General features: G+C 57.1%; 12 protein-coding genes across 12 annotated transcripts; 7 read left to right on the top strand and 5 right to left on the bottom strand.

Annotated features, from left to right (window-relative positions):
• Window positions 1-225: 225 nt before the first annotated feature.
• Window positions 226-1,509, top strand: D7B24_001844 (uncharacterized protein; the record flags this gene model as incomplete). Its single annotated transcript, XM_028636063.1, has 1 exon — window positions 226-1,509. One exon carries the CDS (start codon window positions 226-228, stop codon window positions 1,507-1,509), a length of 1,284 nt encoding a protein of 427 aa, XP_028497825.1.
• Window positions 1,510-1,917: 408 nt separating this feature from the next.
• Window positions 1,918-2,527, bottom strand: D7B24_001843 (uncharacterized protein; the record flags this gene model as incomplete). Its single annotated transcript, XM_028636062.1, has 2 exons — window positions 1,918-1,971; window positions 2,033-2,527. The coding sequence occupies 2 exons, from the start codon at window positions 2,525-2,527 to the stop codon at window positions 1,918-1,920; spliced, it is 549 nt and encodes a 182-aa protein (XP_028497824.1).
• Window positions 2,528-3,059: 532 nt separating this feature from the next.
• Window positions 3,060-4,726, top strand: D7B24_001842 (uncharacterized protein; the record flags this gene model as incomplete). The annotated part of the gene is made up of 4 exons (XM_028636061.1): window positions 3,060-3,072; window positions 3,134-3,178; window positions 3,235-3,673; window positions 3,733-4,726. The coding sequence occupies 4 exons, from the start codon at window positions 3,060-3,062 to the stop codon at window positions 4,724-4,726; spliced, it is 1,491 nt and encodes a 496-aa protein (XP_028497823.1).
• Window positions 4,727-6,315: 1,589 nt separating this feature from the next.
• D7B24_001841 (uncharacterized protein) lies at window positions 6,316-8,114 on the top strand (the record flags this gene model as incomplete). The annotated part of the gene is made up of 2 exons (XM_028636060.1): window positions 6,316-7,902; window positions 7,956-8,114. The coding sequence occupies 2 exons, from the start codon at window positions 6,316-6,318 to the stop codon at window positions 8,112-8,114; spliced, it is 1,746 nt and encodes a 581-aa protein (XP_028497822.1).
• Window positions 8,115-8,979: 865 nt separating this feature from the next.
• D7B24_001840 (uncharacterized protein) lies at window positions 8,980-11,250 on the bottom strand (the record flags this gene model as incomplete). Its single annotated transcript, XM_028636059.1, has 1 exon — window positions 8,980-11,250. The coding sequence occupies one exon, from the start codon at window positions 11,248-11,250 to the stop codon at window positions 8,980-8,982; it is 2,271 nt and encodes a 756-aa protein (XP_028497821.1).
• Window positions 11,251-11,754: 504 nt separating this feature from the next.
• RRB1 (ribosome biosynthesis protein rrb1) lies at window positions 11,755-13,287 on the top strand (the record flags this gene model as incomplete). The annotated part of the gene is made up of 2 exons (XM_028636058.1): window positions 11,755-11,962; window positions 12,017-13,287. 2 exons carry the CDS (start codon window positions 11,755-11,757, stop codon window positions 13,285-13,287), a joined length of 1,479 nt encoding a protein of 492 aa, XP_028497820.1.
• Window positions 13,288-13,623: 336 nt separating this feature from the next.
• Window positions 13,624-14,970, top strand: D7B24_001838 (uncharacterized protein; the record flags this gene model as incomplete). The annotated part of the gene is made up of 1 exon (XM_028636057.1): window positions 13,624-14,970. The coding sequence occupies one exon, from the start codon at window positions 13,624-13,626 to the stop codon at window positions 14,968-14,970; it is 1,347 nt and encodes a 448-aa protein (XP_028497819.1).
• Window positions 14,971-15,041: 71 nt separating this feature from the next.
• D7B24_001837 (uncharacterized protein) lies at window positions 15,042-16,088 on the bottom strand (the record flags this gene model as incomplete). Its single annotated transcript, XM_028636056.1, has 4 exons — window positions 15,042-15,785; window positions 15,837-15,894; window positions 15,952-15,962; window positions 16,017-16,088. 4 exons carry the CDS (start codon window positions 16,086-16,088, stop codon window positions 15,042-15,044), a joined length of 885 nt encoding a protein of 294 aa, XP_028497818.1.
• Window positions 16,089-16,345: 257 nt separating this feature from the next.
• DOM34 (Translation factor pelota) lies at window positions 16,346-17,601 on the bottom strand (the record flags this gene model as incomplete). Its single annotated transcript, XM_028636055.1, has 2 exons — window positions 16,346-17,461; window positions 17,521-17,601. The coding sequence occupies 2 exons, from the start codon at window positions 17,599-17,601 to the stop codon at window positions 16,346-16,348; spliced, it is 1,197 nt and encodes a 398-aa protein (XP_028497817.1).
• Window positions 17,602-18,755: 1,154 nt separating this feature from the next.
• On the top strand, window positions 18,756-22,240 carry WDR44 (WD repeat-containing protein 44; the record flags this gene model as incomplete). The annotated part of the gene is made up of 4 exons (XM_028636054.1): window positions 18,756-18,966; window positions 19,135-19,313; window positions 19,406-19,575; window positions 19,645-22,240. The coding sequence occupies 4 exons, from the start codon at window positions 18,756-18,758 to the stop codon at window positions 22,238-22,240; spliced, it is 3,156 nt and encodes a 1,051-aa protein (XP_028497816.1).
• Window positions 22,241-22,671: 431 nt separating this feature from the next.
• On the top strand, window positions 22,672-23,172 carry D7B24_001834 (uncharacterized protein; the record flags this gene model as incomplete). Its single annotated transcript, XM_028636053.1, has 2 exons — window positions 22,672-22,784; window positions 22,836-23,172. 2 exons carry the CDS (start codon window positions 22,672-22,674, stop codon window positions 23,170-23,172), a joined length of 450 nt encoding a protein of 149 aa, XP_028497815.1.
• A 226-nt stretch (window positions 23,173-23,398) lies between these two features.
• On the bottom strand, window positions 23,399-24,402 carry D7B24_001833 (uncharacterized protein; the record flags this gene model as incomplete). Its single annotated transcript, XM_028636052.1, has 2 exons — window positions 23,399-24,135; window positions 24,183-24,402. 2 exons carry the CDS (start codon window positions 24,400-24,402, stop codon window positions 23,399-23,401), a joined length of 957 nt encoding a protein of 318 aa, XP_028497814.1.
• Window positions 24,403-26,287: the final 1,885 nt, after the last annotated feature.

The raw sequence follows: 26,287 nt of genomic DNA, 5'->3' as shown, positions 1-26,287 counted from the left end.
TCCCATTTCGAAGAAGAGATCTGGAACTGCACAGCTAGCTTGCCAGCCACTACGATCTTCTTTTCCACGACGATTCGACAGGTCCCGTCCCGATCCTGGTTGTGACACCCTTACGACCAGGCAATAAATATGCCGGTGCGAGCGCTGTGCTCCCTCGTCCGCGTCGACCTTTCCTTCTCCCTCCTGGCATAGCAAGTCGGACGGACTTGTGGTACGGCCAACACCATGGTGGCTGATGTTGACGTTGGCGGTCCGCTTGGCCATGGCTCGCTCGGCGCTCTGGAGCCGTGGCCTCTGCTGGCCAACGTCCGCGACGCTCGCAGCCTCGATTTCCAGATGGAGCCCCCGTCACCACCGATCCCGCAGCTCTGCCATGACACCATGTGCACGATACACCGACACAACCAGGCCGCCACATTAGCCAACGGCGGGCTGTCCAGTTTCTCATCGGCACCAGGTGGTGGTCGAGCGTCCTCGCAACCGTCGCCTCTGCCGTCGCCGCCCTCATCTCAGATCTCGTTGGACGAGGACCCGTTGAAACTCGATGACCACCCTTTGCCACCGACTACGGCCTTTTCGTTCCAGCCCTCATCGCCCCCGGCGCAGTTTGACTTTCTCCCCCCGGCGTCGCAGCAGGCGCCGCGCGCTAGACCGCTGTCGAAACGGTGCCGGGCCCGCAGCGACGTCGACGGCCCCCACACGGCCGAGCTCAGCTGCAAGAAGCGGCGACTGCGGACGCAGCTCATCACGAGCCGGCTGTCGCAGCCCTTTTCGCAGCCGGCGACGCACATCATCAACCGCGACGCCGTCGCTGCGGGCGACAAGCGTTTCATCAAGCTCGCCGCCTCGGCCAACGCCAACAAGCGCTGTCCCAGCACGCAGAGCTCCATCGTGCGCCGCGCCGCCGTCATGAACCGGGTCCGGCTGCGCCTGCGCGGCGAGGTCGTGTCGGAGCGGAGCAACGTCTTCATGGCCGGCACGGCGACGACGACGACGGCGGCGGCGCAGGCGGCCTGGATGCAGCGCGAGCAGCAGGCCGGCACGGGTGGGCGGTTCCTCGCCGTGTCGGTGCCTGGAGCGGCGCAGCCGGGCGCGAGGCCACCTGCCAACAGGATCATCATGATCAGGGCGGGCGGTGGCGGGGGCCATGATGCGTCGTCGGCGCACGGGCAGATGCGGACGCCGATTCCGTCGGCGTTGCGCGCGGTCGACACGCTCGTCGGACGAGGCACCGTGGTGCCGGCGGCGAGACAATGTCGCTCGCCTGTGCTGGGGCCCACGGACGCCAGTGCCGAGGAGGTGGGCGAGGACGAGGAGATGGCGTTCCCCGAAGACATGGGGCGGTACGGCTCGGCCGATGACGACGACGACGAGGATACCGGCGATGTATATTCTGACTTTGGGGCCATCTTTGGCGGGCCGAGAGAGGGGGACTTCTCGGACGACGACGAGCACTCGTACGAGGAGTGCCTGGACGAGCTGGACGGCATATCGTGGGTTGGGCGATGAGAGGAACGGCGTTTGGCTTGCGACAAACCATGGCGAACAAACCCTGCATTGCATCCTCAGTGGTCTCAGATCCAATGAGCCAGAAAGGAAAGAGAAAGAAAAACACACGAATTGGCCAAGCCCCCCCACCGAGGCGGCCCGCGAAAGCATCTCTATCTTTCCATGGAATCATTGGGCAACAACTCTTTTTGGCATTCGGTCGGACAAACAAAATAGGAAAACATGCAGAGGCATCTCTGGCGGCGTTCATGTGTAGCTAACAGCATTGGAAAGGTCCGCCGTGGCTTCTTTAGGCAGTGATGTGTATTCAAAGTCTTTTCTCGTTTGCGTTTGCTTGCCTCGTCTCGCTGCCCAGAGTGTTTGAACTGCCGTGAGGCGTATGTCATGAGTTTAAGACGGACACGACGCTCACGCGGCTGCCGCAAGCTTAGCGGCGCGGTCCTTGGCAATGTCACACATGGCCTGGCAGCATGTCAGCAAAACTAGACAAAATCCCCCCTCAAACCGAACATGAGAAACAAACCTGTAGGGCCGCCTGCTCCTCGAGCGTAATGTCCCCGCGGTCGATGCGCCGCCTCATGTCTTGCATGATGGCAGGCCGGCCGCGTCCGTTGACGAAGACAACGTAACGCAGCCCCGGGAACTTGTCCTCGTACTCGGCATTCAGCGCGGCGAGCTGGGCGGCCTCTGCCTCGCTGCCCTGGAGCTTCGCCTGCTCCGCCACCGACTGGGCGCTGTCGACCTTTTTCGCACCGAGGCGGGGGTGAGAGCCGAGAATGGCGTGGAGAGCGGCACGCTGCTCGGGGGCCGTCTGAGAAGCCGAGGCGAGGTCCGACAGAATCGAGTGAGCGATGTTGACGAGCTCGTCGTACGACTGATATGTCGTTGTGGATAGCGCGGGGACGAGGAGGGCGTGCAGGGCGGGAGACGGCTCGAAAAGGAGATCGAGGACCTCTGTCTGCTCTATCGTTGTGAGGCGAGGCAACGCCGTGATGTCTGGTATCGTGATAGGCGCCATAGTTTTGTGAGGATCGCTCGTCAATCTAGGTACACGGACACTGACAAGAAGGAGGAGAGGCGAGAAGAGGCACCATGAAGAGGGGGCAAGAGTGTGTTTATGAAAGTCTTATCTCGCCTGCGGTGTGGTCCTCGGCCTGGTCCCCCTCGTTCTCCATCGGCGCATCGGCGCATCCCGCCATTTGGCGTCACTGATAAGAGCTGGGACGATACTGTCGATAAGAGACTAGAGTGCTAGAGTGTGCGAGGTCCCGTCCTTCTCCTTCTTCCTCACGTGAATCGAATGGCCCGTGCCGTCCATTGGCCGCCTTTGGCTCTGGTGGAGCCGCATCTCTCTGCCCCTGCAAGCTTTCTGTTCGACGTGCGAGGCTGACGATTTGTTTTCGCAAAGCGAGTTGCTGGCTCGTTAGCATATTGGACAGTCGCAATTGCATCCGCCACGCCCTGCGCCTCGCCTACCTTTTTCACAACGAATCGTCTCCATTCCCATTGCACATCGATCAATCGCCAAAAAGCATAGAAGCACAATCAGCATGTTGTGTGGAAGTATGTCTGCTCGGGAACACCACTATGCGCTCATACGCGTCGCTAACCAATGGATGACTAGTCTCGGGAGAGACTCCCCAGGAGCCTGTCGCCTCGAGGAAGTCTGGTACAGTCTGACCCCGTCACCGCCTGGATGTTCAACGCTCGCTAACCTTGGCCAAGGCGCCGTGTTCGAGAAGCGCCTCATCGAAAAGTACATCACGGAGAATGGCACCGAGCCCGGAACCGGCGAAGCCCTGACGACCGACGACCTCCTCCCCCTCTCCCAGTCGCACATCGTCCGGCCACGACCCCCGACCCTGACATCGATCCCCGCCCTCCTCGCGACCTTCCAGAACGAGTGGGATGCGCTGGCGCTCGAGACGTATAACCTGAAGGAGCAGCTGGCCCGCACCCGTGAGGAGCTCGCGACGGCTCTGTACCAGCACGATGCTGCGGTTCGCGTCATCGCGCGGCTGACGAGGGAGAGGGACGAGGCGAGGGACGCTCTCTCGAGGGTTACTGTCACGGGTGGCGCCGCCAATGGCGATGCGATGGCCGTCGACTCGGTCGAGACGCTTCCGGAGGAGGTTGCCGAGAGGGTGGCAGCGAAGCACCAAGAGTACGCACATTTCTGTCAATCTGCCTGCCATCACACACTGACAACAAACACCAATCCAGGCTCTCCAAGTCGCGCAAGAAGCGCCCCGTGCCCGAAGGCTGGGCGACGCCCGAGGAACTTGCGGCCTTCCAGACCACGGCCTCGACGACGCTGCCCGTCCCCCACACCTCTTCGCTCGCCCTCGAGGGCGACTATGCTGCCATCGCAGGACCCGAAGGCAATGCCGCTATCTACTCGATCGACTCTGACAAGCTGGAGCGCCATGTCCAGGTCGGCCAGCCAATCACCGACACCGTCTGGACGGGCAGCAAGCTCATCTTCTCGACGACGCAAGGCACCGTCAAGGTCTTTGAGAGCGGCAGCGAGATCGCCTCGCTGGCCGAGAACGCCGGTGCTGTCACGGCCCTTGCGCTGCACCCTCTTGGCGACCTGCTCGCCTTCGTCGGTCAGGACAAGAGTATTGTCTTCTACGACCTGTCGACCATGTCGCGTGTTAGCCGCACCTACGGCGATGCCGGTACGTTTGGCCATCCCCTGGTCGTTACTGCTTCCGTACTGACAAGCCCCCCCCCAGCTCTCACATGCTGCTCTTTCCACCCGGATGGCCACATTTTCGCCGCCGGCACGGCCACCGGCGATCTCAAGCTCTTCATGACGGCCACGCTCGACGTTGCGGCGTCCTTCTCCCTCGGCGCCCCCATCCAGGCGCTTGCCTTTTCCGAGAACGGTTTCTGGGTCGCCGCGACGGCCAAGGGCCAGAGCTCTGTGACCATCTTCGACCTGCGAAAGGAGGGCGAGGCGGCCAAGGCCAAGGTTCTCGAGACGGGCGGCTCGGTGCAGTCGCTCGCCTGGGACTACTCGGGCCAGTTCCTCGCCACAGCCGGCGCCAGCGGTATCACGGTGCAGCAGTACACCAAGAGCTCCAAGTCGTGGTCGGAGCCGTTCCGCAGCTCCGTCACAGCCGTGGCCGTCCGGTGGGGTGACAAGGCGAGGCAGCTCGTCTCCGTCAACGGGGAGGGTGTCGTGTCCGTGTTTGGTGTCAAGGAGGGGTAATCGATCGTGGGCGCAATACTGCCGAGGATGGCACCATGGCTGCGCGGGACAGGGGCTGGTTGGATCTCCGTCAGGAGCCTTTTTGGTCTTTTTATTGCCCCTGGTGGCACTGTATCATAGGCGAGGAAAAGAAAAAGGTCAAACAAGCTTGTTGTGCAGCATGGACTTAACAATAACAAGCGTGGTTCACTCGACGGCACGAATCTCCTCCTGAAACCAATCCTGTTCAGTGGCATCTATTGATACCGTGCCTCATGTGCCTCATGGGCTGCGCGCTATGCCGCACATCAGCTGCAAGGAGAGATGTGTCGGCTTCCTACATGGCTTCGTGGTCACGGCGAGAGCTGGCATCCTTACTGACAAGATTGTGAGTGAACCACGTACAGGAGGTGTACCTGCTGCAGGATCGGATCTTGTCTGGCACATTGATAAGCTTCTCGCGGCAGTTGGTCCCAAAAGGTCACAGGGACCAGGGGGCAACGCTACGCGCCTGAGGTCGGCGGCGGCTGAAAGGCATTTGAAAGGCCCCACACGGTTACTCGACTGGAGGCATTCAGATTCTGTGAGCCTGTGGCCTGCCCTGTACCGATTCCTGCACGGTGCACTAGACTGCACCTGCCTCAGGGCAAGTACGTAGTGACGTTTGTCATTGCCCCCCCCCTTCGATCGGCCCAGAACAAACACCTGGAAGGCGGAATCGCCCATTGTGGCGGGCCGGCTGAGAAGACCATCGATGGATACCTGCATACCTACGTGAATAGGTAATCACGCCTGTTCACCAAAGCCCGGCCCCGAATCCCTGGGGCGGCGCTTCCTTTCAATAAGGTACTTCACGGCAGGTACCCAGTGCATCATCACCTTCCTGGTAAAGCATCATCACCACCCCCCAACTCTCGTGGACCATCATTCACCAGCGCGCGACTTCCCACCTGGCGGCCCATGCCGGCTGCCTCAGACTCCCGCCGTCAACCTGCCTGACTGCCTACGTAGGTACCTTACCTTGGGTATCTGACTCAACTTCGACATTGCGTTCGACGAAACACAACACTGCATCAGCCGTCAGCCGCTTTGAGCCTCGACGTCCTCCATCCCCTCCGCACCGATCACGGCATTTTCGCTGGAGGGCCTGCAGTGTTCAGTGTTTTGTAGCGACCCGCTCGCCTTCATCGCCTTTCTTTTCTCCGCTGTCCGCAGGCGGGTCGACATCTCGAGCGCGCACAGGGTCAATGTGCATCATTTGTTGTAGCCTCGCCACTGCAATAATTCCTACAGCTTCGGCACGCTCGACTGAGTACCTTGCGCCTTTCTCCGCCAGCGCCCTTTATCTCCGGCTCGATAACGACGACGTCTTTTGCCCCTTCGACCACCCTTTCCCCACCAGCAAGGACGGCTGAGAAGAGCACATGTTTCTCAGCGTCGAAGCAGAGGATTCGAAAACCAACATCATTGTCCCTCTGCCGCCCGACCGCGCTCGATCGGCCGAGTGACATCACGCGATATATAGACCTCGATCCCCGACTCTCCAACTCTCCGACCCGCCCACCTCGACGACCTCCTCCCCCCCCCCCCGCATAAAGCCGACAAGCAGCATGGCTGCGTCGTCGCCCGAAGCGTCCCTCTTTGTAGGCAGCGACGAGTACGACCTATCACCCTACAACGGGCATGTGTCACTAGACGGCCTGGACAGTGATGAAGACATACAAATCATGGCGGACGCAGGCGATTCGCCCGCTGCGTTTCCTCCCATGTTCCTCGACCACATGTTTCGCGATGACAATGATCCCGACTTTGAGCCAGAACCTCTGAGCGACGACATGGAGTCTTCCGACATACACTCGCTCTCCCCCTCCAACCACTCCTACCGATCGGTTGCCGAGGGCAGTCTTCCTCCTTCCAGCTCAGGACCAGAAGCACTGGACCTTCAGAACCGACGCGCCGACCCCCGTGATGTGGCATTAGCACGCGATGTGGCTTTGGGTGTCTTTGGGGACGACCTGGACTGGATGGGCGAGCTCGACTCCGCCTTTGACTTTGCCGAGATTGAGGGCCTAGAGGCTGAGCTCGAGGCACAGAACCCTCATATCCGGCAACCACTCCACGCGTCCCAAGGGGCAACAAGCCAAGGCAACGGCGCCGACCAGGGCGGCAGGGCAGTGGGGAATCTTCTTCGACTGTTAGAAAATGACGATGGAAGAGCAAGCGACGCAGGCGGTGCGAGAAGGCTCGTGCCGGGACCGCCCAACCGGAATGCTGCACGACGGCCTTTCTCCCCTGTTCATCTGCTTAGTTCCGAGGGTGACGAGTACCCTGGGCGCGACAGTTTTCGCTCGCGCCACGCTCGCGATGTTCTCGTTGATGTGGAACTGGACGCACGACATCACGTTCCTCCCTCGCTTCAGCGACAAGAATCCCGGCAGTCTGGTGCTGCTGAAGTCATCGACCTCACAAATGAGCCCGACAGCCCGATACAGGCGCACGCCCGGCCTGTCTCTCAAAACGTTCGCCGCCAAAACTCTCAAGCCCGCAACCCACCCGCTTTTGCTCGCAGCGACAGCAGCATTCTCGGCGGTCCGCCAGTCATAGATCTTACAGACGATGCGCCCGACCGTCCTTTACCACCCTTATTGCCGGGTACACGCTGGCCCCAGGCGCCGCGCCGGGCTGTTCATTCCCCAGAGCTCCTGTTCCTCAACCAGCGCCCGATTCCGAGGCAGCAGCAGCCAAACCGCCGGGAAGGCGTGCAGTCGCGAGCCCGTTCCCGTCAGGCCAACATGCTCAACGGGTTGCGACGTAACTTCTTGCATCATTTGCCGTTTCTCAACCTCTTCAACCCCGACCCGGCGGACGGCAACCTCGACATGGTGGAGGGTATGATGGGCAATCCCTTCAACCCCGTTGGCCACATCCAACTTCAGTATCAGCGCAGCGCCTTTGACCAGCGTCCTCCATCACCCAAACCTGTTCACGTTCCACCCCCTGCAGCACGTTCTGGCTTTTCTCGAGATACCAAGGCCGACAATAGCTCGGCATTTGTCTGTCCTGCATGCAACGAAGAGCTAGCCTACGACCCCCTCGAGGCACCTTCTGCTCCTGCACCTCAGGCGTCTCGCAGCACCCGACTCGGCAAGCGGCCCCGAAGTGAGCATCACTTCTGGGCGCTTAAGGGCTGTGGCCATGTACGTTCATACTACTTTGTCGTGACCGATTCATTTGCTAATGTGATACAAAGGTTTACTGCGAGGACTGCTACGAGAACCGGAAGCCCACGAACAAGAGACCCAACACGGGATTCCTCCATGCCGGGCGAGATCACAAACTGTCGTGCGCTGTCGAAGGTTGCGACACGCAAGTCACCAATAAGGGATCATGGGTTGGCATTTATCTGTAGCCTACGATGCACGGCAAAAACGCCCATCGAAGGAATGAGCAGAAGAGTTGGCGAGAGAGAATCACTGTGTGGACGACTGCTTTGTACCGCGGGTTATGATGCCTTTTGTCAACAGGCTGGACAACGCACCCAGTCTGACAGGCATTGGAGGGATTTATGAGGCGCCCCGGAATGGGACTGGACATGAGGGTTCACGGTTATGCATGGAATGGCGTTTCTAGACATGGCCCTATTCGGCCGGGCTAGGGAGGCAGCGTTGGCTTGGCTTTTTCAAGTTCATGTGTCGTGCGCCTTGTGCCTAAGGCTAGGACGATTTGAATTATGTTATCCCGTTTTTCAACACCTTGAGAGTGCGCCCGCGGTCAAGTGCATGTCGCATACTAGCATACGAACACAAGTGGACGAACATGATGGGTTACCTTGCTAACATGGTAGATGAAAAGGGTTGCGCACCGTACCACAACACCCAGGCGAAGATTCGAGGTAAGTCTGCCATATTGGCGGCAGACCAACAGACGCCTTGGTGATTGATTCGGAAAACGAAAACAAATGGGTATCAATTCTCTAACTCCCAGAATCCGTCAAAATGTCGTAGCAACGCCCATCAATGCTCTTTCCTTCTCCCAACAAATATCTCCCAAGCGCCCAGCCGTTGTCCATATCGGCCGAAGTATGTTCACCTCTGTCTTGAGACAGGGTTTCCCCCAATCAGCTCATCACGCGTCTCCGATCTCGCCACAGCGCCTGTTTCCCAGTATCCATAACAAAAGCGACCCACGGGCCCTCGGCAAAAGCAACAGCTACCCCCCTCTTCGCCCCTGTCGTTCACATGATGCAGAGCGCACAGTCCTTTGGAGCCTGAGCTTCACACAGCCAAGTTGCCCCAGTCTTCATCCGCAAAGACGGCCCGCAGGTCTTGGGATGAGATTGCATCCCAAAGATCCTGGGGCTCGTCGAGTTCGGGGCGCGGCTTTTGCGGCTCTGCCTCCTGCTCCTGCGGCCGGTGCTGAGCCTGCAGGCAATCATCGTCCCAGTCTGCTTCGAGCATGGCCGCCAGGTCCTGCGACGACACGGCGTGTTGCGGCGGTTGCGCGGCTTCCGGAGGGTTGCTGACCGGTCGCAACGGCGCGCGCTGGCCTGTTGCTGCGGGGGGTTCTGACGGGTTGACCATGGCTGGAGGCTCGGTTTGGCGAATCTCCACCACGTTCTGTGGCGCGCGGGCGTTGGCGCGTTGGTTAGGATCAGGCCGAGGTTTCTGCGTCGTGACTTTCGACTGGCGAGTCCTGCCAGTTGCGAAACTCTGCATGACTGGTCGTCTGCGTTTCCAGGTCATCGGTATCAACGGCGCAGCTTGTTCTGCTTGCCACGCCATGCGCTCTGGTGCTTCCCGGCGTGCCGTCTTCGCAGCCATTACGGGCGGTGCTTCGATCTCCTGCATGTCCTGAGGCGAGAGGTTGAAGTCCTGGCTGCAGAAGAAAGGCATGGCATCGCCCGCATCTGCCTGGAGCAGAGTGAGACGATTCTGTTTGGGGCACTGTTTCTTTCTGGCGCCACCTGAGCCTGCTCGGTGAACAGCCTGGCCTCGTAGGGCAGGCTCGGCGCCGAAGTCGTGGACCTTCGAAACAACCTGGTCCTCCAACAGCTCTCTTTGAAGTTGCGTGCCACTGGGAAACAAATTGTCCAGATCTCCGAATTCTGGGAGCAGATCGACCACGGGCGCAACCGCAGGAGAAGGTCGGCCCTTCTTGCAGACGTCTACTGGAGCTGCTTCGCCTGGTCTCTTCCGGCTTTGGCTTGAGAGCTTGTTGGTCTGGACATTGCTATTCTCGCCACCCTTCTTCGTGCTTGCTTCCTCGAGTGCCAACTGAGAACAATCCCCAAAAAAATCATCGAGGTTATCGTTGATGAATGCAAGCGTGCTGGACGGCGGGGGTAATGAAGGCAAGTCCGTGCGAAGAACCTTTTCCATTGCAGGTTGCAGAAACTTGCGGGCGCCGGAGTCAGTGTCGGGCCTGGTTTGGCGATCCTTGTAGGCGGATGGGTGCGGTGGTCGCACGAACCGTGGCACAGCTCCATGTTTTGGGGTGTCGCGCAACGCAGAAGCTCGAATGAAGCCAGGGCGATCAATCTGGTCGCGACACAGCCTGGTTGTCACTGCCTCTGTGACAGGCACCTTGACGGGAGGAGAATGTGAGTCGTGAATGCGATCTTGTACGCAATCAAGCGCAGGGGTGTTGGTGATTAGGTCAGCCTGCCCATCATGCTGCGAAGCCTCCTTTCTTGCCAGTGAAATCGTGGGAGAAGAAGGGCGGCTGGGGCTCGGTGTTCGCTGTATGATCAGCGGTGGTGAACATACTTGGTCGCCAACCCCTTCATCTAGTCTGACGCGCTTCTTCGGAGGGCTTCTAGGCACCTCAAGCTGTGCTTCTTCCCGAGGTTCCGTGTACAATGGCGCCGCGCTTGGTTCTTCGTCTGCGTCGTTGTCCTTTTCCGTGAGCTCTTCCTGCTCACTAATGGCAAGCAAGCGAACCAGTTCAGTCGAAGGAGCTGCGGAGGGCTTGGGTTCTGTAGGTTCTTGAGGCTTCGCCACTTTTGTAGGAGCTGCTAGCGACTCGACGTGCTGCTGTTCTCCGTGACTCTGGCTCGGTTCTGGCCTTGCTTCTTCTGCTTGGCATCTTGGTATCACAGACTCCTTATGTTCCCGCTTTTCTAGTCCTGAAATACTCGTCTTCTTCTCGACACGATTCGACTTGAAGAACCGAGCAATCGTATCCTGACTGGGACGACATGTTGCAAGCGGCAGCCCAGCCTTGCGCTTTGCGTCTTTCTCAGCATCCTCTTTCGCCTTCTTCTTGTCGCGAAGTACTTTGGCCTTTGCCTGCTGCCGAACCCGGTCTTTCTCCTGCCTCTCCGCCTTTTCCTTTTCCGCGATCTCTCGTCGGATCTCAGCCTGGAGTTCCCGGTCGCGTTCTCGCTGTTGTTGTTTCGTCAAGCGAGGCCCGCGATTTCTCTCGAGATGCAGCTTCTTCGCTTGCTTCGAGGTCATCGGTCGTCGGTCTGCGTCGGAGAGTGGAACATTGCTGACAGGGCGAAGCCTGTCGGGGACGGCACTGAACTTGCGCTGTTCCAACGTCATGATGGCGGATGGTTAGCCATGCCTCGTTTTGAATGCTGGCAGGCCCATCAGCACGTGAAATGAGAGCCTGAAAAATATAGCAAGTGAGTCAGAAGAAACCAAAGCGCCACGCGAATTATAATGTAGGCGCTGGAGTAAACGTGTGTTCTATACGTGCAGAAACGAGTGATGCTGGATTGTATGATCCAGGACCAGGCAGTGGTGAATGAGTTAGACAGTGGGGTCGCGCTCGACACACCTCGTTGCCAAACAAGTGGCAACGCGCGCAGTGGCCACGCGGTCATGTGATGCACAACCAGGTACTTTGGCGGGGTAACTATCAGCCACTGAGCCCAGGCACAAGCCACAAGCCGCGGGGTCGATCCCCAATCGATTAAAAAAAATAAAAAATTGGTTCAGAGGGGCCGCCATATCGGGCTGGGTCTTTTTTTTGCGACAGCGACTCCTGACACTTTCCTCGCCACGATATAACGGATCCTTTCGCAAAAAGGGAAAGCTAAAAAGATGTCGAAGCGAACGGCCGACACCGAAATGGGCGACGGCCCCCTCAAGGCCGGTGATCGTCCCGAGAAGATGGACGTTGACGGCGACAACGAGATGGGCGAGTTTGAAGACGAGTTTGAGGACGAGTTCGAGAGCGAAAGCGAGGATGAGATTCTGGAGGCTGGCGTTGACGGACGACCAGATGCGGAGCGCGAGGCCGAGGAAAAGGGTATGCTTTTATCTGACGTTTCCGCGAGACATTGTGTCTGACCTTCTTTCCCAGGTGCTATGGAAGTTGACCAAGGCACTTTCATCGTCGGCCGGAGCAAGCTCGAGCCTGGCCAGACGCTGGCCCCCGATCTCACCACGTACCAGATGCTTCACAACCTCAACACGCCGTGGCCCTGCCTTTCGTTCGACCTTCTCCGCGACAACCTGGGCGACAACCGCAAGGTTTACCCCGCCACGATGTATTCGGTTTCCGGTACCCAGGCGGCGAGTGATCGCGCTGAAGAGAACGGACTGATGGTCATGAAGTTCAGCGGTTTGAGCCGGATGGACAAGCTTGAGGAGGACGAGTCGGACGAGGAGGAGGACGATGACGACGACGAGGATTCCGACCCTATCCTCGAGTCCAAGACGATCCCCCTAAACTCGACGACCAACCGTGTTCGTGCGCACCAGATTCCCTCGCAAGATGCCTCAAGGCCACCTACAACACTGACGGCCACGATGACTGAGTCGACCAACGTCTTCATCCACGACATCACTCCCCATCTCACATCGTTCGACAACCCGGGCACCACAATCACCGCCCAACAGAACAAGCCTGTGTCGACGATTCGCGCGCACAAGGCCGAAGGATACGCGGTGGACTGGTCGCCTATCGTCCCTGGGGGCAAGCTCCTCACCGGTGATAACGACGGCTTGATCTATGCGACCACCCGCACCGACGGCGGGGGCTTCGTTACCGATACCCGTCCTTTCCAAGGCCACACTAGCAGTGTCGAAGACATCCAGTGGAGTCCTTCGGAACAGTCCGTCTTCGCCTCGGCGTCTAGCGACGGCACGGTGAGGATTTGGGACGTCAGGAGTAAGAGCAGGAAACCCGCCCTGACGGTCCAGGTCAGCGACACGGATGTCAACGTGCTGTCCTGGTCTCGCCAGACCACCCATTTGCTGGCCTCTGGCGCCGACGATGGTGTGTTTGGCGTCTGGGATCTCCGTCACTGGAAGGGGACGGGCGACAAGCCCACCCCCATTGCCAGTTTTGACTACCACAAGGAGCAGATCACCAGCGTGGAGTGGCACCCGTCCGACGACAGTATCATTGCTGTGGCGGCAGGTGACAACACCGTCACGCTGTGGGATCTGGCTGTCGAGCTGGACGATGAAGAGAGCAAGGATACGGGCGGCGTCAAGGACGTGCCTCCCCAGCTGCTGTTCGTCCACTACCTCTCGAACGTCAAGGAGCTGCACTGGCACCCCCAGATCACGGGCAGCTTGGTGGCCACGGGTGATGAGTTCAGCATCTTCCGTACGATTAGCGTTTAATGATACCTATGACGCTCAAGAATTGAGCAACTTGAAGACCATGATGTATGAAATCTGTGGATGCAAGCATGTCGTGAAACTCACTTGAAGGGCGCGGGAGGCGCGAGGCGGAAGACTCACGGGCCCTGGATCGTCTCGCAAAAGAACAGCGAAATAAAATAATGGTGTTTTATTTGTATACCAAGATTCCACAGGAGGATGCTGTTTGGTGTTGCTTCATTGTCCCAGGGATTGCCCTGCACTGTTTGCGCCTTCGTGACCCACAAGCTTCTGCTACCATTCTTGCATTCCACATCTTACCGGGCGAGCAACCCATCAGCTTGCTCTGCAACAGCAATGCCAGTCCATGTGCGTCAATCAACCCGGACAGCCTTGCCTGGCTCTTCGATATGGAACACCACGCCTGAGACAACCTTCCGCTCCAATGTTGTAGCTCTTGAGCGGCAGACGAATGCCGTGCCTCTTGATTGCCAGCATTTTCCCGTGTCAAGCTGGGACCCCATCTCTGAGAAGTCGGCAAGCTATCAGCTCGCGCTATCACAAGAGCAGCAGCTCGCTGATGATTTCTCTTTCATCGCTGCCGTCGGCGAAGGCGCACAGTCTGTGGCAGCTGCGACAGTTCAAGAGTCAACCCATTTGTCCTTGGGTTCGTCGGGGCCTAGCCTTCGATTTACAATTGCTTCTGTCGATGCCATCGACGAAGCTGCACAGAGGTTTCTCAATGGCATCTTCAAAATTCTCTCAACAGTGACCACGAGCAACCAGGGCACCGTTCTTCAAAACATTTTCGGTCAGATTGCCGGATACCACAGTCAACGCCTTTTGAATCGCCTGCGCTCGGTCAGATGGACAAAGCCGACATACCTCGCCAGGACGCACAAAAAGCCTCTCTTTGCAGATTTTGAGAATCTGAAACACAGAGCTCAGCTACTCTATGCTCGCTCTGAACGCTCTCAGCGCGTCAGTATCGAAGCGCACCTTGCCTCTCTCGCGTCAGTCCTCGAGGCTTTCGAGGTAGCCCCGGAAGGAGGACCGGCAGCAGAAGCCCAGCAGCGCCTCAATCTCATCTGCGCTTGCTTTGACTTTTGCGTCTCGCAGGAGGTAGCGGAGTTTCTTCATCGCCTTCAAAAAGTGCGGGCAACCTCGCAGATTCAGGCATGCCTTAAGACCTTGCACCAGGTCGAAAAGATTGCGGCGTATTACAGAATTTCCAAGACGTTGACGGACTACGCACTGGATTTTTCGGGCCTCTTCGGAGACGTTGAGCTTATCTTTTTGACCCCGTACGAAGCAACTCCCATCGAAGTTGCCTACCAGCCGTGGGCGGCATCTACTCATGTCCATGCCGAAGTCATGCTCTCGGTACACCACGACCTCAGCAGCGCTACCCATGCTTTCATGACTAGACCGAGGTGTATGGGGGCCTCGAAATACCTCTGTTATCTCTGCTACCTGTTCCTTCGCCGACATGGAAGTTATTTTCCCTCAAGTACTCACGGCGCCTGTTACGACCAGTGGACGATTCCCGACCTTGCTGAATACCCTCACGAAATGAGACAAATGTACCAAGGCATTGTCGATGGAATGAACCACGATGTAGTAGAGGCGATCAAAGGTGCGACTCGTCGCCCTGAACCCATGACAAGCCGAGAAAACCTGATTAATGCTTATCATGCAACATAATTTCGGGCTTTCAACGTAGCAGACGAAAATCGCATGATCTGCAACATGCATTCATTCATCTGTGAATGATTCTAACCACTCAGCGGACCCTCAAGAGGAGTGATCGCAGGGTCCCAGCAGACAGGGGCATATTCAGTCGTCTCCAGAGACTTCATGTCCTCCTCCGACAGCTCAAAATCAAAGACGTTGGTATTGTCGCGGATGCGCGAAGGCGTCACGCTCTTCGGAAGCGGCACGTACCCCTTCTGCAAGCTCCAGCGCAGGAGAACCTGTGCCTCAGACTTGCTGTGCTTCTTGGCCAGCTTCTGCAGGTTCTCCTCACCCCATCGTTCGCCGCGAACCAGGGGGCTGTATGCCTCGACAGTGATGCCGCGCTGCTTGGACCACGTGGCAATGTCGTTCCTCGCGCACCACGGGTGAATCTCATACTGGACGACGTTGATTGCACCTCCCTTGCCGGCGCCGCCGCGCTCGGCTTCGAGCTCCTTGATGTGTGTCTCCAGCTGGTCGAGGTGATGGACGCCGTAGTTGCTGACGCCAATGGAACGGACCTTGCCAGCCTCCTGGGCCTCAACGAGGGCTTTCCAAGCGCCCTTGCGACCCTCGGAGCCACCGTAGGGGCAGTGGAGAAGCATCAGGTCAATGTACTCCAGCTCCGTCTCCTTCAGCGTCTTTTCGACTTGTGCCTTGGAGTCTTCGTAGTTGATGAGGCGGACTTTGGAGGTGAAGAAAATGTCAGAGCGGGGGATATCGATGGCCTTCTTGATGGCGGCTCCGGCGCCAGCCTCATTCTTGTAGGAGGCAGCAGAGTCAATCTATACATGTCAGTCAGCTGTCAGGTGACGCATCGCATTCGTGTGACATACATGGCGGTAGCCAGCCCTCAATGCCTCACCGCAGACTTCCTCAGCCTGCTCAGGAGGTCTTGGCTCCTTGTCAGCCGGAGGTCCCAGACATACTCCGAGAAAGGCGGTTACTCACGTTTTCCATAGCTGTTCAGTTGAAAGTTAGCCGAGCTCAATGTCTAGGTGGATTCCCCTACTTACGCCATAGCCGACAGCGGGAATCTCATAGCCGTTGTTCAGCTTGATCTTGGACTGAAGATTTTGAGGAGCCATGATGAATTTCAGAAGCTCAATGTTTAAGCCAGTGACAAGTTTCAAGCACAGAATGTTGCGTCAATTCAACAATATGATCATGAGGGGGGCCGTTACGGAGATGGCTGTGAGGACCCATCAGGCTTAGCTAAGTGTCGCTCTGTTTCGGCCTCTTTAACCCGAGGCAGTTCCACCTATGAGATGCGTCGCGCCCCAAACATCACCAACAACATCACTAGTATGAAGATTGCACAATTGCCCTGATCAAAGAGTCCAGCTCATATTATCTGCACGTCATCCGCGCCCTCGACACCGTCAGCATCGTCTGCATCCTCGTCGTCGAGGTCTGCGATGGGATACGACAGGAGAGCTGCTACGCTGCCAAGCATGTCGAGTCTCTGCCCACTCTCGTGATCACTACTCAAAATTCTGACCTCACCTCCGTCTTCTTTTACCTTGTCAACGAGGGCCACGTACTGTTTCCTCGTGGCAATATCGGAGCTACGGAACAAAGAGTTGTTCATGATGAGTGTGCCACCGCCTGGACCGACCGCACCCTCCTGCACCGCCTTAGTCACCGACGAGGTGCCGTACCACGCCCTCCCGTCGTCCACCCTCAACTTATCAAAGAAGGTGTCCATGAGTTTAGTCTCCTTGGTGAACTTGAAGTCCTTGAGCTTGTTCCCCATCTCCGGGCTCTTGAGCACCTCGTTGAGGCTGTGGACGTGACCGGAATTTGTGTGCACAACAATGGCCTCCTTGGCGATATTCGACAGCTTCTTGTCCGACTTGTCACGCCCTTCATCCGCAATGTACTTTTTGAAATCCACAGCGATGAATCCAGGGCTCGCCAGCAGCAGCGGCCGCGGTTGGTCAAAATTGACCGTTCGCAACAGGTTCGACAAGGTCTTTTGGTAGAACTTGCGCATGCCCTCTGAAGTGTCTGACGCGGCGCTCCTCTTCTTCGGCACGACGCTCTCGATGCGCTGCTTGACGACGGTGCGGAACTGCGTGATCAGGCAAATGTTGGCGATGCCTTCCTGCATGACGACAGCGGCCATGGCGCCATCCTTGTCGTCGGAAAGGCCCTCGTTCAGTGTGTCGCGCGCGACAGAGTCCCAGCCCTCGGGCTTGCTCAGTGTGAAGGGGCGGCCGATTTCGAGGTCGAGGGTGTGGTGCTGGCCCAGGCTGACATAGGCGTTTTCGGACTTGACGACGCCGCTGACCTGCAGCTGGCCGGCAATGGGATCAAAAAAGGTGGATTTGACCTTGATGGCGAGCATTGTGTGCACTCGTTCAGACTGCGTGCTGCCGGTCTTCGTTTCGGAGACAACCTTGCGGACGGCGTGTGCGACGACGGTGTCGCCGGCTGTGATCAAGTTGTAGGCGTGCCACTGGATGAGGAGAAAGTCAGAGAAGGCCTGCAAGTCATGCGAGAGACGATTGCGCGCACCATGTCTTCCGAGTCCTCGGCCGTCAGTGTGACAGCGTCTTCCGCGACATATTGCGAAGGTTTCGTCGACGTGAGCTTCATGGTTCTTTTCTCGCCTCGGATGGCGTCGTCTGGGAGCGTAGTGTGCGACTCGGCAGAAGTCCTCGAACAGAAAATTTGGCTTCGATGGTGTTGAGCGAAACGGCAAAAACCTGGCGCGATTTGGGACCCAAGTTGACGTCACAGAAGCTACTGGGCTCACAGACTCGAGCCTAACAGAGATCGCGACCTTCGTTACACCATCATCGAGCCATGGCGGGGGCGGGGAAAGGCTTATCGAAGGACCCCTCTTATCGAATCGAGCCTATCGATAAGAGCCCAGCCTTGGCCCTCGAATCCCGTTGGCAATGCCTCAAAAACGGTTGGCTTTTAGTGAGCCACCCACTGGAGACAGCAGAGTAAGGTACTGTACATGAGGTCATGCCGTTTTCATCAAGCCACCTCTCGTCGGATTGACAATTCCCATTTGGCAGGTGCCAATGCTGGAGTCTTTGAGGAAGGCGCATCCGGAGCCATGACGCCTGACAAATCGCTAGAGCGTCCTAAGATGTGATGGCGGAGGGCAATTGATGGACCATTTGGTCCTCCTGGATTTCCTTGACCCTGACCTGTTGAGGAATCTCGACTCGTCTTACTTCATTTCGTTTCCTTCATTCCATCCTCCCTGGGCCCTGAGAGATTGAGCCTCGAGCAAACCGAACACGACGCGACCCATCCCTTCGCAAAGCACGTCTCTGAGCTATATCGCCGTACCCTCGCATTGTGTCGTATTCTCGCATTCCGACCTAATAATATCCATCCAGTCAGCTTCCAGCCTCCGCGGACTTCGGCCTTGCTCGCACGGCGCGGCTGTATTCGATTTGGGTGCCGCACCTTGGGAGCCCTGGTCTGTCGTGGTGGGCTGGGCTTTCGTCGGCCTCGCTTTTTGTCTGTCGCTAACCACCAATCTGTCCGACAATCCGTTCGGATACCCGTCCAGTCCCGCGCACTCCGGCCTCGTCGGATGTCTCGTTATTTTCCCACGCCAGCCCTCTCGGTCTCGCCTGCGAGGATCGAACGTCCATCCATCCATCCCACCCGGCCAATTAACCCAGTTCCGACATTGCCGCCCCTTCTCAGGGGTCATGTCTCCTTACCCCTTGAAAGCTCAAACTCAAACCGCGTGATGGGACATGCCGAACTCTGTGTCGGTCAGCATGTCTGCTGACAACCGTCGTCGAGACAAGCCGTCAGCGCTCAACGTTGCTGCGGCCGCCATGACGGCCAGCGCGACTCGCTCAGCGAGCCCGAAGCCGAGCACCTCGCGGCCAAGCCACGAGGCCCCCCGCGCACCTCTGCAGCAGCAGCAGCAGCAGCAGCAGCAGCAGGCAGAAACGAGCTTGAGAGCCTCCCTATCGGATGACCATGGTACGTCCAGGTGGCCTGCATTCCATTTGCCTGTCCGCCGTGCATTGTCCACCGTTGTGATTACCCACCGCGAGGGCTGGGTGGCGCACGCACTGTGAAGTTTCGCATAGCGGCGCGGGTCCGAGGTGCGAAGTACGACCCGACTACTGACCCGTCGTGACATCGTAGGCAACAGCTTTCTGCCCTCCGCCCTAAGGAGAACGCCCACCAAGCTGGCCCGAACCGTTACCCCGAAAGATGGAACTGCCGTACGAGACATTAAGACGCCGGCCCGGACGTCGCCCAGCGCCCAACAGACGCCGTCGTCTGTCGCTGCGGCCGCCTCCGCCATTGATCCCCTATCACAGGTAAGGCCTTAGCCTGGCCACTCACCCTGTTGCCAGCCCGAACCCAATGTCAGCAATGCGTTGCTGTGCTGACCGCTGTTCGAATCGTTTAGCATATTCTGATGCGAACCAATACCGAAAACAACTCCACTACTCCTCGTCTACGATATCCGGGTCGGCCGGAGAGCCCAGCCCCAGACGTTCTTGGTCACCAAAGACACGGCTCCGACACGACGCCAAAGCATGCCGGGGTCGCTCCGACAGATCCGCTCCGAGACAAGAAGTACGCCTTTCCCAGTGACAGTGAACCGGTGGTTTGTTGATACAATTGCTGACGCCTCACTCTGCGCAGAAAGGGCGTATCTTTCCTCAGTCGCCTTAGCATGCGCGGCCGGAAGAAGGACGACGATGCCGACGACTTGTCTGAGCTAGGCGAGCCAAGACTCGACGGCACCGATGCGCACGTCTTCTCCTCTTCTATCGGCGCCGGCGGCTACATCCCGCACCACAAAGAACCTCCGCGATATATCAAGGTTCGCGCCCACCACAAGAAGACTCGCGAATTCAACCGCATGTTCCTGGCGCAAGAGCTGTCAACCGCCCCGCAGCCCGAGGATGAAGCCGACCTACAGTCGTCAGCAGCGTCTACCGCGAGTGGAAAGAAGCGCCCGCATAAGACCGGTGCTGTGTGGGCGCTGGAATTCAGCAAGGACGGACAGTATCTTGCAGCTGCTGGAAAAGACCAAGTTGTCCGTGTCTGGTCGGTCTTGTCGACACACGAGGAGCGTCGACAACACGAGGAGGAAGAGAACGCCAGCGCTGCCGTCGAAGCCCGACTTAGTGCCCCCGTCTTTCGAAGCAAGCCAATCCGCGAGTTTACTGGCCACACCGGCGAGGTCCTGGATCTCAGCTGGAGCAAGAACAACTTCCTTCTTTCCTCGTCCATGGACAAGACAGTTCGCCTGTGGCACATGAGCCGACAGGAGTGCCTTTGCACTTTTCGACACAAGGACTTCGTCACGTCCATTGCTTTTCACCCCACCGATGACCGCTTCTTCCTAGCTGGCTCTCTAGATTCCGTCTTGCGATTATGGAGCATCCCGGACAAAGCGGTCGCCTACTCCGTACAGCTCCCAGATCTCGTCACTGCTGTGGCTTTCACTCCAGATGGCAAAACGTCCATTGGCGGTGTCCTCAACGGCACTTGCCTTTTCTACGATACCGAGGGCTTGAAACTGCAGACCCAGATGCTTGTGCGATCCTCGAGAGGTAAAAACGCCAAGGGCAGCAAGATCACAGGCATCAAGACCCTTAACACGCAAGTGGGCACCGCCGAGGTTGAGACCAAAGTCCTCGTTACTTCCAACGACTCGCGGATACGCATCTACAACATGAAGGACAAGATGATTGATGCTAAACTGAAGGGGCACGAGAATCAATGCAGTCAAATTCATGCCGACCTGAGTGATGATGCGAAATGGGTCATTTGCGGCAGCGAGGACAAAAAGGCTTTCATCTGGTCCATGGACCCGAGTGATCCCGAGGTCAAGGATAAGGTACCGGTTGAATACTTCAACGCTCATTCAGCGCGGGTTTCCGCTGCCATCTTCGCACCGACAAAAACTCGCCAACGACTCGGCGCTTCGGGTGATCCCCTCTACGATCTGTGTAATCCGCCGCCTGTGAAGCTCATGAGCCTAGAGGAATCTCTTGTCGCGAGCCAGACAGCCCCCGGAGATGCAGCACAACCAACGAAACAAGCGCAAGGAAAGAAGCCGCGAGAGTCGGCTGCCTATGTTGAGAAGTCAAAGCATTACGACGGCAACATCATAGTTACGGCAGACCAGTCGGGGTCTGTCAAGGTTTTCCGCCAGGACTGTGCGTTTGCAAAGCGGCGCCATGAGAACTGGGAGACGGGTTCCAGCTTCTCGCGCAAAATGGTAGGCACAAGTGGCATGGTCGGTCGCAGCGGCAGTATCATCACGCGAACAAGTGCCAGCAGTCATCCTCAGTCAAGGCGAGCGTCTCTGACACAGCCTGCGCATCCCACCAACCCAGGTCCTGGAAACCAGATGAACTCGGATCGTATCAACTCATGGCGGCAAGGCATCTCAGCCGACAGTGCTCGGAACAGCCTGGTCGGTGCTGCATCCATGCACAGCGAGCGCTCTGCATCCCCAAGTAAACTTGCCAAAGCAACGCATGCCAGCCCGCTCATTGCGAGGCCCATCACCACAGCTCCTGAGTCGCGCGAAAAGACCTCTGCTGACGCACAACCTCTGTCGTCGGGGCCTCATCCGACAAGTCCTTCATCGAGTGCTGCCAATAGCCCGCGCATGGCCAAGAGACTCGAACGTGATGAGACCCAAACGCAGCCGCCAACACCGAGCTTTTTCATTCAGCGGGCCGAAGATGATGGGACAGTAGCCCAGCCGGGCTCGCCGGCAAGCACATACTCATTTTGGAACCTGGGTCGATGGCGAGGGACATCAGCATCATCTCGCTATTCCACTGGCTCGGCCAACATATCAACCAACCACGCCACGACACCAAGAAGTTTGTCCGCAACCTCGACAATCGGGCCTTCCAAGGACAGCGAAGCTTTAACGAAGTCCAAAAGCGCTGCTTCAGGCCCTCTGCCGGATTCAACAGCCACTGCCGAGGCTCTGGACTCAACACTGCAGTCACCGATCACGGATCAGGACGAGACGTTTGATATCGAACTAGCTACTACTGGCGCCTCACATGTACTGAACGGAACGGTAGATCAGCGTGACTCATTCGTCAGCCAGCTCAGCTCTGACTACAGCAGCGAAGCGGTAGCTGACACATTGACATGTCACAAGTGCGGCAACAAGAACTTCAAAATCAGATGGCTGGCAGGAAAGTCGCGCATGCTTTGTAGTAAGTGCGGGCTCATCGCTGAGCAAGGTGCCGTTGAGGCATGAGCAGGCGTATGGCTGCACAAGCCTGATGTGACTAAGGCGTTAGCAAACCGGCCGTACATGAACCGTTGCAATACAACACAAACAATTCCGAAAAAGACAGTTTCCCCATCACCTTGACAGCGTGTAACTCGGGCGTAGCGATACCTGATGAATGTTTGCAAAACTATCGCCCGGCTATTTAACCTACCCAACAGAGTTTGCATTGCGCTCCGCCTGTGCTCTGGGTCTTTGTGCTTGACGTAACGACTGACAGTACGACAGGACAGCGCAGGCATCGAAATGAGAGGGAGGGGTGTCACACAGGTGAGTTTTTAGCTCCATAAGATAAATTCGCCTCATAAGAATCGCTCATCCACCAGACTTGCAATGTCTTGTAGCCTAGGCCATTTGTTCGAGGCAATCGATGAAGCCCCGAGAGTTGCTGCCGCACGATGAAGGCCTACGCCCTCGCCCTCGTTGTCCTCCAAGCCACCCACTGCCCGGCAGCGTCCTTTGCCTTTGAGCGTTTTTACGCTGGCAGCTTCGGCTCGACTGACAAAAATTAGTGAGTGATGAAACCGCCCGGCACGAACGGCTCGCTGAATATCACTCGAAGCGTCATCTTCGGCATTAGGCCTACGCCTGGCGCCTCCTTTGCAAACTGTACGCACAGTTCAGAGACCGGTCCTATCGTGCCAGAGGTGCCCCGGTCGTACTGCCAGGAAGCGCCCGCCGTGACCTGGAGCCTGGCGAGAGTTGGCGATGGCGACGGGATGCTCTTGCAGGCTTGGTGGGCGTTCACGAGCCGGGCGTCGCTTTACGGGCAGCACGTCATACCTGAGAAACAGATCGTGAGAGAAACTGAAGCAGACGGCAAGATTGTGGAAAGTTATGAGGGGCCGCATGAGTTCTTGATGGAAACTGTGACTGTCGCTGGGCCAGGCCTTATTTGAGTTACATCCAGACTCGATGTAGAGGGTTGACGAGGGGAGTTGAGAGAGAGAGTCACAGGCGCTGTAGTAGGCTGGAGCATGGCTGCACTACACGACCATAATATTGAACATTAGCCATGTCGCACTTGTTATCTGTTACTCGCGTAGTGCTTTCGTTCGTCCTATGACCCATAGTCGGTGACCTCCTCCCCCAAACATGTCGACCATCCTGCAGAAGTCTCCATCATCACTTCTTGGCTCTCATGTCGAGGAAGGACCTGAGATAGTCCAGCATAAAGGTGTCCAAGTTCAGCGCGTCAGCGCCACGACAGAGATGCTCCCAGAACTCGGCCCACAGTGTGACATCGTCCAGACTCGAAGCGGATCCGCTCCGAGAGTCGAAAGAACCCTCAATGAAGCACAAGGTCAACAGAGCCCAGCCCATCGCATCCTCGGCGCATGTGCTCCCCGCTGGTTGGCGGTACTCAATCGTTCGGGCTTCGGCATCGGGAGAAAGCAGGCGAGCCAGGTTCCATTTGTAGACTTTGCCGTGTATGAAGTCCTTTTTCAGGCCGTGAGCGCGTCCATACGGGCTCGAAGCTGGAAAGAGGCACATGGACTCTACAACCGCGCCGATCCCGTCCTCTTGAACTGATGCTACCTCTATTTGGTCAAGACAATGCGGCAGAGAGTGCATGGTGGCGAGGAATGGGTTTTCCCGATTGCTCCGACACCAATACGCTGTTGATCTTTCGCCGGGCACTAGAATGTCAAGACATGGCTCATAGACAAGAGCTGCTTGGGCTATGGCTGCGAGTTGATGGGGTGACATGTCGTGGCCGAGCTGAGACACGTGAATGTGCGTGCTGCACTGGGATGAAGTTTGGATCTTGTAGACCTTGCGAATCTCAGAGAAGATGAGCTCTAAATCTGCGAGCCATGAAGAATCCAATGTGAAGATGGGTGAAACTAGTTCAACGCCCCCTGTCCAGTCAGTGGGGGAAGCCGTGTGGTGAAGAAGGGACCCTTACATTTGTTCTTGGCGGGCAGACTCGGAATCGTAATTTCTTGAACGATCGACCAGACTTGATAGGCATGATCTGGGTTATCGGTCACCTGATTAGAGATTCCCTTTTTAGACAGACGGTGACTGATGTCTTTGGCCATGGATGACCATGATGAAAACTTCTTCGAGCTGACCAGGGAAAGCTCTAGTTCAATGCCAAACGCAAGATAGGCCGGGCTCGGCATTGCGTTGATTATGCCTACTTTGAATTTGGAAAAATGTAGTTGGAAGCTCAAGGCAGGAAGTTAAAAGCTCATGAGATCTCTCCCTTCGTGTTCGTGAAACAGGCATGTTCTGAGCTTTATATAACAGCTATTCTTGCAAAATATATTACATCCAGTCTCCATAGCCTGGCCTACATTTTGTTGCAAAGAGTAGGCGCTGTGATGCTCGTTCTCCTGCCACAACGTCACTTACACGTGGCTATGCCACAACCGAGCCCAACCCCTTTGACAAGACCGGCCTGAAAGGAAACGGAGGCCTGGTCAAGTTTGATCCCCGCGCTTGCTGAAATGTATGATAGGTCATGGCTGGGCCATCTCTGAGTTTCAGAGAGCGTGCTCACGCATGTGGCCCATTATTACGATGTACTAGGGCTCATCAGCGGTTCATGACACATGTGTCGGGCCTTACCAGCAACTACATGCGCGAAGTCCGCGGGACGCTGACACACGGGAAGGTGGCACGGCTGATGCTCAGAAGGCCAGAGCTAATGACAGGCCTCGTCGAAAACCATGAACCTCATAATGGAGCGACCAGAATGCAGACTATTTCGGACCACTCCGGCGCGTACAGGTCTTGCGTGACCCAAGCCGGACACCCTCAAGATTCCGTCTACGAATCATCGGCGGCCAGTCTGCGCTTAGCCCCTTTACGACTACTGACTGATGTATGGCAAAAGTTTGGGGGCCGCCATATCTGACGAGGTCGCGGTCGAAACCTTCCATGGACACTCTGGGCTCCCCATGTCTCTGGGGTCCAAAAGGGCGCCGTCGTCTCGGATCATGCAGCATCCTAGGCTGATAGGCGCGCGGAACCACTGGGGACAGCCTGGTGACGAGGCAAGGTTCTTTGGATCTGCGTGGCGAAGCCTCACGGACACCTTGTAACTTTGTCGAGAGCGCTTGGAGAGGGTGATCGCGGAGCGCTGCGCCGTCTGGCGGTGTGAGACTGCCCGTCTGTTTGCTAGACGCCACGAGAATTGGTGGATCTCAAGCATTTGCCTCTGCGTTGGGCGGTTGGTCCGAATGGATCACGCTGTCAAGGGATATGTAAGGTCAAATCTTTGCTTTCGTCCCCCCCCTGGTCCGCGACGATGTTCGCGTTTGCCTGTGGGCGTGTGCCCTTTTCTCAATCACGTCTACCGCGAGAAATGGCTTGCTTTGCAATGTCGCACGATAAGCCTGTGCCGTACGGTACAGCGTGATTCTTGCGTGGGTGAAGCTGTCATCTTCTCTGACCGGCCGGAGGAAGCTTGATGTGCTTTGTCCCGTGACGTCGTGTCCCTGCAGAGTGTAAGAAGGTCAAAGTGATAAAGGCCGACTCGACTGCATGGTTTGGAAACTTGCATACCACTAGGTCGGGTCGGGGCCGGGGTAAAGGGTAAATAATTTAGAGCGCGCAGTGCCAGCTTGTCGCCAAAGCAAGAAATGCAAGGGTCATTCATGAAGCGAGCCAATAGGCCGCAGTGACGCCCGGTTAGTGGGGTCTCACTGTGACCATTATGCCTAGGTAGATACTATGCTCGGTCAATATATGAGGTCTCCTATCATGGTGCTTCATGGCTGATTGTGTTATGCTTGAATCCTAAGACTACATAGTACATCTGTGATGCGATCGAGAGTCCCAAATCTAGTCACCATTATTAGTAATAATCATGGTATGTACTGACTATCCTCGCCATATGTCGTAGCAAGACATCATAGCAACATTAGGAAGACCAGTTCTGGCGGCTTCATCCGACTAAGAGCACTCAACGCGGCGGGGATGAGTTCGGTTCAGAGGGGTAGGCAATAGCTGATGGAAAACGTAAGTCGAATGAAGGCAGTCGCAACGCGAGGGAATGGCAGG

The sequence above is a fragment of the Verticillium nonalfalfae genome, assembly GCF_003724135.2.
Source record: "Verticillium nonalfalfae strain VnAa140/NRRL 66861 chromosome Unknown scaffold_14, whole genome shotgun sequence".
NCBI classification, from domain to species: Eukaryota; Fungi; Ascomycota; class Sordariomycetes; order Glomerellales; family Plectosphaerellaceae; genus Verticillium; species Verticillium nonalfalfae.
Note: the sequence above shows the minus strand (reverse complement) of the source record. Positions and strands in the feature narration are given on the sequence as shown.